At 41.8% G+C, this 12344-nt stretch overlaps 1 protein-coding gene across 1 annotated transcript; it reads left to right on the plus strand.

Annotated features, from left to right (window-relative positions):
• Positions 1-3290: 3290 nt before the first annotated feature.
• On the plus strand, positions 3291-11720 carry SYT11 (synaptotagmin XI). Its single transcript, XM_009319830.1, has 3 exons — positions 3291-4148; positions 6944-7064; positions 8652-11720. The coding sequence occupies exons 1-3, from the start codon at positions 3291-3293 to the stop codon at positions 8960-8962; spliced, it is 1290 nt and encodes a 429-aa protein (XP_009318105.1). The 3' UTR covers positions 8963-11720.
• Positions 11721-12344: the final 624 nt, after the last annotated feature.

The raw sequence follows: 12344 nt of genomic DNA on the forward strand, positions 1-12344 counted from the left end.
TGCCGGGAGCGCATCGGTGGCGATGGAGAAACTACAGACCCTGCTAAATCATCAGAGGCGAAGCGGCCCAGAGCCCTGCCTGTGTGGCTGCGGTCCAGCCACGGACATGGCGCGGCTCCCTGGGTTGCCGGTGAAATAATCCTCCTGAGTTGGTGCTCGCTAATTTTTAAGATGCTTTTTTTTTTGTAGTCCAGTGGGTGACAAGGGCTGGTACCGCAGCGTCGGGTGTCTGTGTCAGCTGGGTTTCTCCAGCCCCGAAGATTCAAATCGCTGCCTCCTTCCGTCCTCCAGCGATTGACTGACCTTCTCCTCAGACCATAAGGCCCCATAGTTAAAGCACAGTTACTACATTTCCTCTAAATTCTGCAGCACTTAGTAATAATTCTCTGTACTATATAATTTCTCTAATGTACAATGTATCTACTTACCTTTTACGTTCTGTGTTTCCTGGAATCCAAGAGCCATGCACTGTCATAATTTAACCATTGGCCACCATTAGCTGTTAGGGTATAATTAGCAAACATCAGTTTTAAAAGGAAGTTTTCCCCAAAAGTTGGTTTTGTTTCAGTTAAATCTTAGCATCACATCAGAACAAAGATTTCTTCCGCAAAGTTTGAATTAAAAAGTGTGGCTCTGCTCTTTTTGAGAGAGGAGACAGGCTGCAGTGCCATTTAAAATGGACATTCAAAGCACTTCGCTATGCACAAAGTTGCAAAAGCTTAACTAAAATTGGTTTTAGGCAGCTTTACATCAGTGTCATTTACAACTGTAAGGAATTATGGAGACAGGATTAATGAATGTATGGAATGATTACACAAGTAGGAGTCTTCAGCCAGGAAAAGAGGGGTGTCACCAGCAGCACAGAGCAGGGAACGATCGCTCCCTGTTTCTTCTAATGCAAGAACCGGCGTCAAATGAAACCAGGTGGGGCGGGCTCAGAATAAAAGCCCTTGTTTTGTCATGCCATGTAATTAAGCTGAGGAGCTCTTTGCCACAGAACATTATGGGAGCCAAGTTTAAGAGTTAAGGTATTTCGATGGAAGAAAGATCACAAAGACTTATTTGATGCTTTCTAGTGTGACTGCTCGTTGCTTCTTCTAAAATTGTCCATCAGATCTGCGGGAAATGACGGTACAAGAGCTGATTCTATGAAGACACAATAGAAACAAAACACACACAAAAAAATGAGATCAGAATAAGAAAGGAGTTTCAGCATTTGTCTTTTCTTGCGTATCCACTGAGGCTTTTGATGTCTGTATATGGCTGAACTGTATTCAAATTAGCTGTTAAAGACCACTTGCCTCATTTCAAAGAGGGAACATTAAATAACAAAGTTGGTGTTTTTTGGGGTGTTCTGTTAATATTATGAATTCTTCTCGCTTTAGTTAATTCAATCCAAGGCTATACTTGCACTGGGGCCTGAGACAGATTTATCTGTGGAGTCAGTCACCATTGCAAAAGACTTCCAGCGTCAGTCTGGGAAGACTTCTATCTAACCAAAAGTGATTTTGTTATTTTTGCAAAAAGGAGACAGATTCTCTTGAAAATCACAGTTTTCCCTGAGCCTATCAGATATTGAGATTATGGTCTGGCAGTCTTGTCCTCTTGCCTGTTAACCTCAATAAATAATAATGTGGAAAGAAAAGAGAAAATACAAAATTAAGGTGCTCTCTATAGCTTCAAGTATGAGGTTGGAAGATTATTTTCTCCTCTTCATGGTACAGAATGAAGATAGGAAAATCAGACACACCTTTTGTACAGCTCTTCCATTTAGCTATTGCCGTGATTGACATGACAATGATTTTTTGTTTTCCCTTTTACTATGGAAGCAGTTTGTACAATTCGTAAAGAAAGAGACGTAGGGCTAGAGGGCTGCTTTGTTTGCTTGCTTCCAAAAAGAAGAAGAAACTTGCTTTAATGATGATTAAACCAGTAATACAATAATAAGTTCTAAGAAGAACCTGGCTCTACCTCCCCTATAACCTCCCACTAAGAAGTTGAAGACGGTAAAAAGACCTCTCCCTTTTCCTTCCCTTTTAAAACTGAACAAACCCCGCTTGTTCGGTCTCTCCTCATCTTCCATCTGCTCTCCATTATCCATCCGCTCCAACTTTTTAATCATCTTGGTGCTCCTTGACTGGAATTGCCTGAGTATGTTGATATAGTATACCGGGGAGCTCAACACTACTGGTTTCGTTCTGTGACTTGGTAATGCTGCGCCAAAGTCAACTGTTATGAATAGAAAATAACTAGCGTGGTTGCTAAAAATGAGCATGGTGCTTTTTTATTCTGGCTTGTCACTACTGAAGAACACTGTTGACATAAGCTCTAGAAAATATCAAATAATCCCTAAATCCAAATGCAGGATTTTCTGTCCGTTGTTTTTGGACATTGGATTTTCACATGAAAAGTAGTCGTGGTGGTAACTGTGGGGTGGACAGACTTTTGTCAGTAGCTCCCAGCTCGTCAAAACCTGTAAGAACATCAATAGCAATAATGGGATGAAAAAGCAGAGGAACAGTTACAGAGAGCAACCTCAGCTTTTGGGTGAGACACAGAGAGGGACCCGCACGGTCATTTCATTAGGGCTCAGCAAACTTTCCCAGAGGAGGTTGTGGGAATGGTCAGAACAATCACTGGGGAAGAAACAGTCCACCGGTGTGATACAGATCATTGGCACATTATATGGACATGCCCTTCTTTCCCTTGGATATCTTAGGTCAGGGCCATATTCACCCCCACCAGAAAAAATAATTGTCATCTATCCAAATGACACCTCTCTTTTTTGTGTATACCATGGGCCCCATATGTGTCGTAAGGGGCTAGGACAAAACAATCGACCATTTCAGGCCAAAGTGATTTTTTAAAAATTGTTAATAAAGGATAACTCCAGATCCAGTGTTATGGCCGTATTTATTACTCCTTTCCTATTGTTAGAATAGAATTGTGTAATGTTTCTGAACAGGGCAATAAAAAAAAAAAGTGCCTCCTGCAAATCAAGAAACCGTATTTCTGCGGAGCTGTGGAGATGCTGGTAATGCGGGAGCTTGATTTGGCAAGATAAGGCAATCAACCGTTCGAAATTCTTGGCACATGAAACGTAGGTCAAGCATGTGTTGGTAGTGTAAAATGTTTCCCATGCAGGAAAATATAAATTAAAGGAAGTGATTTTTTTATTCTGGGGAAGCTTTGATACCAGGATTATTGAATTAAGAACAACATAATAGTACCGTATAGCTTTCCATCCCGATGTGCTTGGCCCCATGGGGGCATGGCCACTGTGAAGGTACATGCTCGTTCCTGACTGCCTCATCTTCTCCGCAGATGTCTCTCCAGTTGTGGCAGGCCTCATTGGTGCTACTGTCCTTGTGGTTTCTGTCTCAGTAACAGTTTTTGTGTGGACATGCTGTCACCAGCAAGCAGAAAAGAAGCACAAAACCCCACCGTATAAATTCATTCACATGTTGAAAGGCATCAGTATCTATCCGGAGACCTTGAGCAACAAGAAGAAAATTAACCGAATCCGGAGAGACAAGAATGGCACTCCTAAGGAGACTGGAAGGGGAAACCTCTTGGTGGATGCTGCTGAATCTGGTTTAATAGGCTCCGATAAAGCTCCGGATGGGCCAAATGTAGCCCCCCACGTCGACCAGCTCCCAATAAAAGTAGATTACGGAGATGAACTAAGTCCAGATCAAAGCCTCACTCCAGGAGGAAGTAAAACCTCCTCCCCATCTTCTCCAGGGGATGACGTCATGTTGGGTGAACTGACCTTCTCAGTGGACTACAACTTCCCCAAAAAAGCACTGGTCGTTACCATTCAGGAGGCTCATGGGCTGCCAGTGATGGATGAGCACACTCAGAGCTCTGACCCTTATATCAAGATGACAATTCTTCCAGATAAAAGGCATCGAGTGAAGACTCGTGTACTTCGCAAGACGCTAGACCCGGTCTTTGATGAAACCTTCACCTTCTATGGGATCCCGTACAGCCAGCTCCAGGATTTGGTGCTTCACTTCCTCGTGTTGAGCTTTGATCGCTTTTCTCGAGATGATGTTATTGGAGAGGTCATGGTGCCCCTTGCAGGGGTGGATCCAAGCACTGGAAAGGTTCAGCTGACCAGGGAGATCCTCAAAAGGAACATACAAGTAAGTCGCTTCATGTAGTGTGACACAAGGCTCCTTGCATTGTATTTGATCCAGGAGCCTCCATGGTCTAATAAGCAGGAATACTGCAAATCCTTAGCCATGAAACCCATTTTTCCACAGATACGTGTTATTGGTATTGTATGGCTGTGCTTTTTTAGTTAGGCAGTTCTTTGCTGCGTGGTTATGGCGATTTGATAAGGCATAGTCACTATTCAGGCATAGAAATGACGAATGCTATAACTGATGATGCCAAGAAAAAAGGCCAAGTCCCCATCTCCGAGTAAAAGAGCTGGTGTGATAACGGGACATTCATCAGTGCCCAGCCTTCCTGCCGTACGGTGGCAGGGGGGAGAGCTGGAGATAAGGGTGCTCTGAGTAAGTTTTACATGGATTCTGAATAACCACATATTCTGTTCTGCAAAGGCAAACCTCACTTAGAGAGGGAGATTTGTCTGCTCTGACCGTTTTAGACACCTATACTTGTAATTATCTACGTCTGAATTTGTTACTGTGAGCCGTAAGTAAGTGGGAATACATCAACACAGTCAGCAGAGTCTGACGTGATTCCTCTTGTCCTGGAGCAGATACCTAAATCAGCTCAGATGAATCCCACTCTAGATGAGACTATTTTTTTCCTCACTTAAGAACAAAGTGTGTCTAAGATGGTTTTGTCAGATGTAGACACCTAAAATTTAGGTGAAATGAATCCCACTCTTAGAGTCTACTGCCGTAAACTAGAAAGACGAGCAATCCATGTAAGATATTAAGGCTTACATTGGGGAAGATGTCTTCCATCCTCAGAAAATACACTATGCTCAAGTAGGAGAATGAGGTGGTACTTAAGATTTTTATTTTCTTGCTTAGTTTATTTCTGCTACCAATCCTCCAGGTTCAATAGAAAATGGCATTTGGGCTCACTTACTGCCTTAACGTGTTGGAAATTGTTGCTGGGCTCTATAAAATACTTCATTACGTCCTAGAGTGGCATTATTTTACGTGAAAAGTTTTTTCTACTATATGGAGCATTTAACTTTTTTTTTTCCTTAAAGTTATTGACAGGAGACTCTATGTCAACGACCCAAAACAAACCAAAAGAATCTCAACAAAACCAGAGTTCTGGTGATTACTTTGCTTTTCTTTGGTTCTTGGGATGCTTTACATTATGGTAAAACAACTGACTGGTTTAGGTTCTTTTAACAGTATTCTTTTCAGTGCATTGACCGTCTCTCTTAGAAGTAATAGATTAAAAATAGAGGAAAAAGGTCACGCTAAATAAAAATAGACTTAATCGAGGATGCAAATTATTGAACATTTATTAGTAATCAAAAATAAGTTTACCTTAGTGTCAGGTGTGCGTTCTTGAAAATCTGCGTAGTTCCACAATGTCAAAACAGTCGTTACTGAACAAAGTTTTCAGTGTCAGGAAGTTTCAAAATCTGGAATACAGAATTGCATTTAAAACCCAGTAAATTATTACACTGATCCAAGCCAGCAAAGGTGTACATCCCATCCTAATGAACATTCCCAGTAATTTCTAACGGACAATCTAACAGTGCAAATTACTTTGAAGTAACTGCATTAAATTACTTCAGACCAAAAGAACCCCAAAACTCTAACAACATAGACACACCACACCCACACCTCCCCAATACCGTTGTATTCTGGTGTATCCAAGGAGCCAAAGTTCTCAACATTTCCCTTCCGAGGCCAGGAACTTGCTCATATATTTACTCTCCTCCCAAAATTTTGCACGAGCAGCAATAGGCTTCGTTCCTTGCATTTGGAAAACGTGTCTTAAAATTAAACACATGGGAGCTGCTCAAATAAAAAGCAACCACCAAAATAAGAATGAACATTTTCCGTGTTTAAGTTTACATGCACAATTTTTCCCTGCTAAGCTGAATAACAGCAGCTGAAAGAACAGCTTCACCTCTTTGGTGATCACCAGAGCATTTAGCGTGACATCTTTACCAGTTTGAAGTGAGAAAAATTCCTTCGCTTGGGGACCCCCCCACACCCTTTGCTCTGCAGTTAACAGACACCGGTGGGGGCAGGAGGAGGGCAGGGTGCTACCGGTCAGAACTTTCAGCAGGCAGCTATTCGAGTCGTTGCAATAGCTCTGCCATCGGTGCGTTACTGACACCACACGATTTCATACCAATTGCTAATGCTGTTTGCCTTGATAGCAAATAAACTTACTCTAAATTAGTGCCATCTCAATGAAAGTTAATGAACGCCATCTGGAAACCAAACCTAATTATCTTAATATTATATTACTCTTCGAAAGGATGTACAGCAAGTTTAACCGAGTAGATCTGGTTTTATCTTCTTTTATCTTCATCCTTTACCTTTGCAGACTAAACCGATGGTGAAACTGTCAAAGCATACCTGAAGAGCTTGAGGTGCTTGGGCATCGAAGCTCCACCAAAAGTCAATGAAACTTAAGCTCCTAAAAACCACAGATGCCTCTAGTAGCAGACCTCAAAAGGCAGCCAGAGCCGCTGCTCTCTCAACAGGCGCCCACCAGGTTCGCCCTCACGGAAACACAGAATTCAAGGGGAGAGGCTGTAGTGATGCTTGCTGTGCTCATCAGGCATAGGGTGAACAGCACAGGAGGATTTACGTTACGCCGCTCGCTCGCTCGCTCCTTCTCCCAGAGGCTCCATCTGCCTGAGGCACTTACAAATTTTTTAGGCATTTAGCGCAGGGAAAGGAAATTCTGGTGACCTCCAACATTTGCCCCTATTTATAAGACCATCTTGTCCTAATAAGTTCTTTCTGTTTCTTTTTCACAGAAATGCATTAGCAGAGGGGAGCTGCAAGTCTCCTTGTCTTACCAGCCTGTGGCGCAGAGAATGACTGTTGTGGTGCTGAAAGCCAGACATTTGCCAAAGATGGATATCACTGGCCTCTCAGGTAGAAGCTATTTTCTCCAGCTCTAAACGTGTATAAAAAAATCTCCCAAGTTCACTTTCAGATCTTTTCACCTGTCTTATCTGAACGTTTTCTTTGTTGGCACACTTTTCCTCAAACTCTTTCTACGGGCGATGGATCACTACGAGTAATCCGTCACTCACCAACAGATGGTTATACAAACAAGACCAAATCCTTCCTACTGGGAGACCAGCAGTTGCAGCTTTCTGGCATCACCTGGTTTGTTTATGAAGGCAGCATTTTCCAAATTCAGCAGATCTCCATGTTGCTTTTGGCCAGACCGTGCAGGCTCTGCGCCTCCATGCTGCTGTCACTCATCATTGCCCTTTTTTTCCAGCAGCATTTTTTCCACGGCACAACCGCTGCTTACTACGTCTACCTCAAACCCTGCTCCTAGAAGAGCGCGAGCGAGCGTAAAAAAGAGGAGGGATAGACTCATGAGAGAAAGGAGTAAATTCATACGACATTAGAAACAATTTTTTTTCTTTTTTTGTTGTTTTTGCTGGTTTTGTTGTTCCGCTATTTGAAGGGAAGAGAAGAACAGCTGTTCTGGCTTTCCTATTTTGCAGTCACAGATTCTCAGACTCCTGAATTCCCTTAGCAAAGTTTCCTTCAGGATTATGCGAAAATGGTTGGAATCAACCTGAGATTCAATAATAGCCTGACTGATACCAAATTTAATCCTGTTTTTGCAGCTTTCTCCTGTACACCTCAGAAAGAATGCAGACTAGGCTTAATTCTCTATTGTAGGCCTTAAATTTTACTCTTTCTTAAAAAAAAAAAAAGAAAAGCTTTCCATGTGTAGTCTCCAACTACAGGATAAATTTTTTAGTAACTGTTCTTCTACCTGCTGAATCTTGCAAGGCTAGAACCATCTTTATATTATGCATAAGGTCATCATTTCAGTTGGATAAAAAAAGTGAAAATTAGCCAGAGTCAGCTGGGCAAGTGACTTCCAGCTTCAAAACGTGCGTTACGTGAAAAAAAAGCACTGTGTGCCTGGTATCTTAATTCTAATCCTAAACAAGCATCCGCATAAAGAGCGAGCTGACTGATAAAATAACAAAGTGAGGCTGACGGAAAAATGAAGGCTTTGTTTTAAACTTCCTTCTTTTTAGTACCTTCCACTATAAATGTTTTCCATCTGCCAATGATTGAAACCATTTTGGCACCTTGTTGGGCTATTTCCTGAAATAGGGTAAAAATATCTCTTGTTGTAGATGACAGTGAAAAGTGAAAGTTCTGGCCCGTTGGGCGCTGACTTCACCAAAAAGCTGCCCACTTGGTATTTCTAGGATTAATTACCGCAATTTACGTGCAACTTGCTTCCCTCCACTCCCCATGCAATGTTGGGACTCGTAAAGAACTTGCACTGCTAACATCAGCGGGTTGTTTTGCAGTGAGAAAATACGCCAACAGTCCCCTCCTGCTGGGGGAGCTGTGGTGAGCAGCCTGGATTCACATCACTTACCTGAGCTGGCTCACGGTCAGCAAGCTGAACCCTGTCCGTTACTTCCAGGGGCATTACTGGGCTGTGTTATTAGTTTATTTCTCTCTCTTCTCCGGCAGATCCGTACGTTAAGGTGAATGTTTATTACGGAAGAAAGCGCATAGCAAAAAAGAAGACTCACGTGAAGAAGTGCACTTTGAATCCTGTCTTCAATGAATCCTTCATTTACGATATCCCTGTCGATCTCCTTCCTGACATCAGCATTGAATTTCTAGTTATCGATTTCGATCGTACCACAAAAAACGAAGTGGTGGGACGGCTGATTTTGGGAGCGCACAGCATCACCGCAGGTGGTGTGGAACACTGGCGAGAGGTGTGTGAGAATCCTAGAAAGCCAGTTGCCAAATGGCACAGCCTGAGCGAATACTAGCAGAGGTTGCGGCAGCGACAGCCGACTCATAGAACAGACTTAAACCTTGTTTTAGCTGTAGAACTAAACTTTCGTAAGAAGCAGCAGCTGATTGGTTCTCTAGTGATGTGATTTTGCAGGGCACTAAAATTCTAAAGAGCATTAAATGAAAAAAAAAAAGATACCACAAATATATATAACAGTGTAATCACGCTATTGCATGCCTAATACAAACTGAAATTAGTATAACTACCAATATCAAGTTGCAGATTTTAATACAATTATCTGTCACTATGGAAGTTGTGTTTGTGCCGAACTGTCTTTGCTGGTATTCACCAAGATTGGCCTGTCTTTATTAGGCTTCTCCCAAAGTTTCTGAATTCTGCTGTTTAACCTCTAGTTTCTTGTTAGTTTGCCTGCCCATTGGTTCTTGCAGTTCTGTTCTTTGCTGGTTTGGGAGTACCAACCCATTTCCATATAAAGGTGGTTTAGAATTCTGCACTAGCGCAAAAGGAAAATACAGGGGAAAAAGGCACTTTCCTTCAGAGAAGAAACAATTCTGTTGTCAGGTACTGAAATACTTGCCGTTGTGACGTACTTGTTGTGGAGCCGTAAGGTCACAACATCGAAGATTTGCATCTAAAATTCAAGCACCAACAAATTGGTCACGTTGCTTTTGCCGCAGGGAAGTTAGCGCAGGCACGATCTCACAGACTCTCGGGAGCGGGGAAACGCCGCTCTGTTTCGTTTTATTTAACCCTGTCTGTGCGTGAAGGGCCCAAGAAAAAAACCAAAAACTGACGTGTCATTGATTGGTAAGGAAACTCTTGCTGATTCTTTTAAACATTAAATGTGAAATTCTACATGATTGATAAGGTCAGTTATAATGGCGTAACGTATCTGAGACAGGAAAATATCTTGGGGGAGGAGGTTTTAAGTGAAAAAATTAAAAAGTTTCTCTTCATTTGTACTTGAGTCAATTTGCATTATATGTGGTCTTGTAGTTAGCTAAAAGCCAGCTCTCAAAAAAAGGAGTAAACGCAGGGCAAAGCCCGTCACTACAAGATGTGTCAAATGCTTCAGGAAGTTAAATTTCACCGTTTCAAGGCAGCTTGAGTTAGTTCTTAAATCGTGAATGACTTCTGAGACTTAGGATGTGCTTACCATCACCTCTGAAGTGTAAAAATGTTACTTGACAAGTGTGACCTGTAGCACTTCAGGCTATTAACCCTGAATAGTCAGTAGTTCTGAACAGAAGTTCATAAAGTTCCACAAATAGAAGTGAAGTTTGGAAGTAGCTGCATTAGATCTCCTGGTAAACACGCTAGCCTACAAACTGGTTTTGTACAAGACAGTAGCATCCTGGCAACTAACTCAATTTGGCTTCTTCAAAGCCACATTCAAGCCAGGAAAGATGTAAGGATGGTAATTGGCAGCAAATAATCGATTGTAAACACTGTTGGTAAACTGAGCGGAAATAGTTACAACAGGCTGTAGAAATTTAAATTATTTCTGAGCTCTCCAATGGAAATATGAAGCAGAACTGAGCTCGCAAAGAGGCACACAGAAGACCACGAATTTTCAGTAAATGTTTAAGTGCTTCCAGGCAGCCAGTCTGTTCTGTGCCCTGTGGAATGTAAATAATGTATTATAACTGAAAAAAATTAAGATCATTTAACTACTTACAGGACTTGACTGCTGAATTTTAGAGCCCTGTTGGAAAAATGATCCTTTCCACCTTCGTACTAATGAAAGTAGAATAACTGAGCAAGTCTTACTCGGTTTCCTCTCCAGCCACCACGTAAAGCAACAGCTGCTGGGAGGGCTCTTCGTGCGAACAGTCAGCACTTTGTTAGTTGGCAATACTTTGGCATCTCTTCCTAAGAAATTATTTTCGGAAAGCTGAATTTTCTCACTCATAGCTAGTTACTCATTGAAACGTCCTTCCAGGCAGAGTGTCTTTCTAGCAACAGAAGTCGCATTGAAGCTGAAGCTTTCTATTTCTCAGCCTTGCATGGCAGACAGAAGCGTGGACTTCGTTCGTGCTTTATCGATCCCAATTACGAGGTTTCTGCCTGAGGTTATAGTAGATTTTATCTTTGTCTTGAATGCTTTCTAGGTCCTGCTCTATTAGTGGCTCACAGCCACAAACCAGAGAACGAGTTCTCCCTTGGAAATTGGTGTAGATCTATTTCAATTCTAGTTTTTGCACTAAGCAATTGCGTTGCTGAAGTTTAGCAACTGTCACGACTTTTCCTCAGAACATGCTTTCCAGCACCGCTCCCAACACCTGAATAGGACGTACTAACAACAACAGCAAAGTTCCCTTTTTTCCCTTCGGTGTGAAAAGCATGCTTAAGCCTAGATGATCTCCTTAAGATTCCTTTAGTTGAAAAGGAAAGATGAACTTCTCGTCAAGGAAACATGCTCAGGGTAAATAGACTTAGGCTATCGGGCAGATAGGAGTAGCTCCAACACTCTTCTGGAATAATAGGAAACTGAAGATGTGCAGATATATATTTTTTAAAACGTAAAAGAGACAGTAAGTGACAGCGGACTCACTGTAAAATCTCCCAGGTGTGGTTATTCTTTACCTTGTGTCTTCTATTGTAAAATTAACTTGGACAGTTACAACTTTGTGTGAAAAAAGAAAAAAGGCAAAAAACCTAACGTGTGAAACTGCATAATGCTATAAGCTAACCTACATTATGTAACGCTATCTTGTATGTTGAATTTGTTAACGCACATTGAGCGTGCAAATAAAAATTAAATCACTTTAGCTGCTGACTGCGCCATGTTTGACCGTAGGCAACACATCGATGGCTATACTAAATACTTCAAGAATTTGCTTCTAAAACCATGCGTTTCTGCTATGACAATTCACAGGAAAAGCACACACAAAATCAATCTCAAAGAAATAAAGGGACGTAACAGAATCCTGGCAAATTAAGTGTAACACTATTAAACATTAGCACATACAAAGACTCTCGGTAATCTACACAGCCTAGTACCCGGGTATAATTTGGCATAAATGGATATTTATTAGCTAAGTTGAATCTAAGTGAAAGAAGAGGACATTAGATGGGCAGAAAAAGAAGCAATTTGACTCAACACTTGTAATTTAGAGTCATTCCTGGATTCCTAGTCAAAACTGAGTTCTCCAGGAACACTTTTGTCCATCTCGCTCTGCGCAAGATGCAACAGTCTCTCCTGAAGTACAGTGATCTGGCTTCTGTGACTTGTTTTTCTGCAGCTCCCCACCAGCACTACACAGAACAATATTGCCAGGCACAAAGCCACGTCTTTAGAAAATGCCAAATAGTGCAGAGCAGCGAGCTGTGTTTCCTCAGCAACGCAGACTACAGCAAGCACTTTAATGCCATACTTCACTCGTTGATAGCTT

The sequence above is a fragment of the Pygoscelis adeliae genome, unplaced genomic scaffold (genome assembly GCF_000699105.1).
Source record: "Pygoscelis adeliae isolate BGI_AS28 unplaced genomic scaffold, ASM69910v1 Scaffold181, whole genome shotgun sequence".
Classification (NCBI taxonomy): Eukaryota; Metazoa; Chordata; class Aves; order Sphenisciformes; family Spheniscidae; genus Pygoscelis; species Pygoscelis adeliae.

Bases quoted from the DNA above. Each gene is read 5' to 3' on its own strand.
- SYT11 (XM_009319830.1), top strand. From the start codon at position 3,291: ATGCTCGTTCCTGACTGCCTCATCTTCTCCGCAGATGTCTCTCCAGTT. The intron at 4,149-6,943 runs GTAAGTCGCTTC...TCTTTTTCACAG, and splicing joins TCCTCAAAAGGAACATACAA to AAATGCATTAGCAGAGGGGA. The intron at 7,065-8,651 runs GTAGAAGCTATT...CTTCTCCGGCAG, and splicing joins GGATATCACTGGCCTCTCAG to ATCCGTACGTTAAGGTGAAT.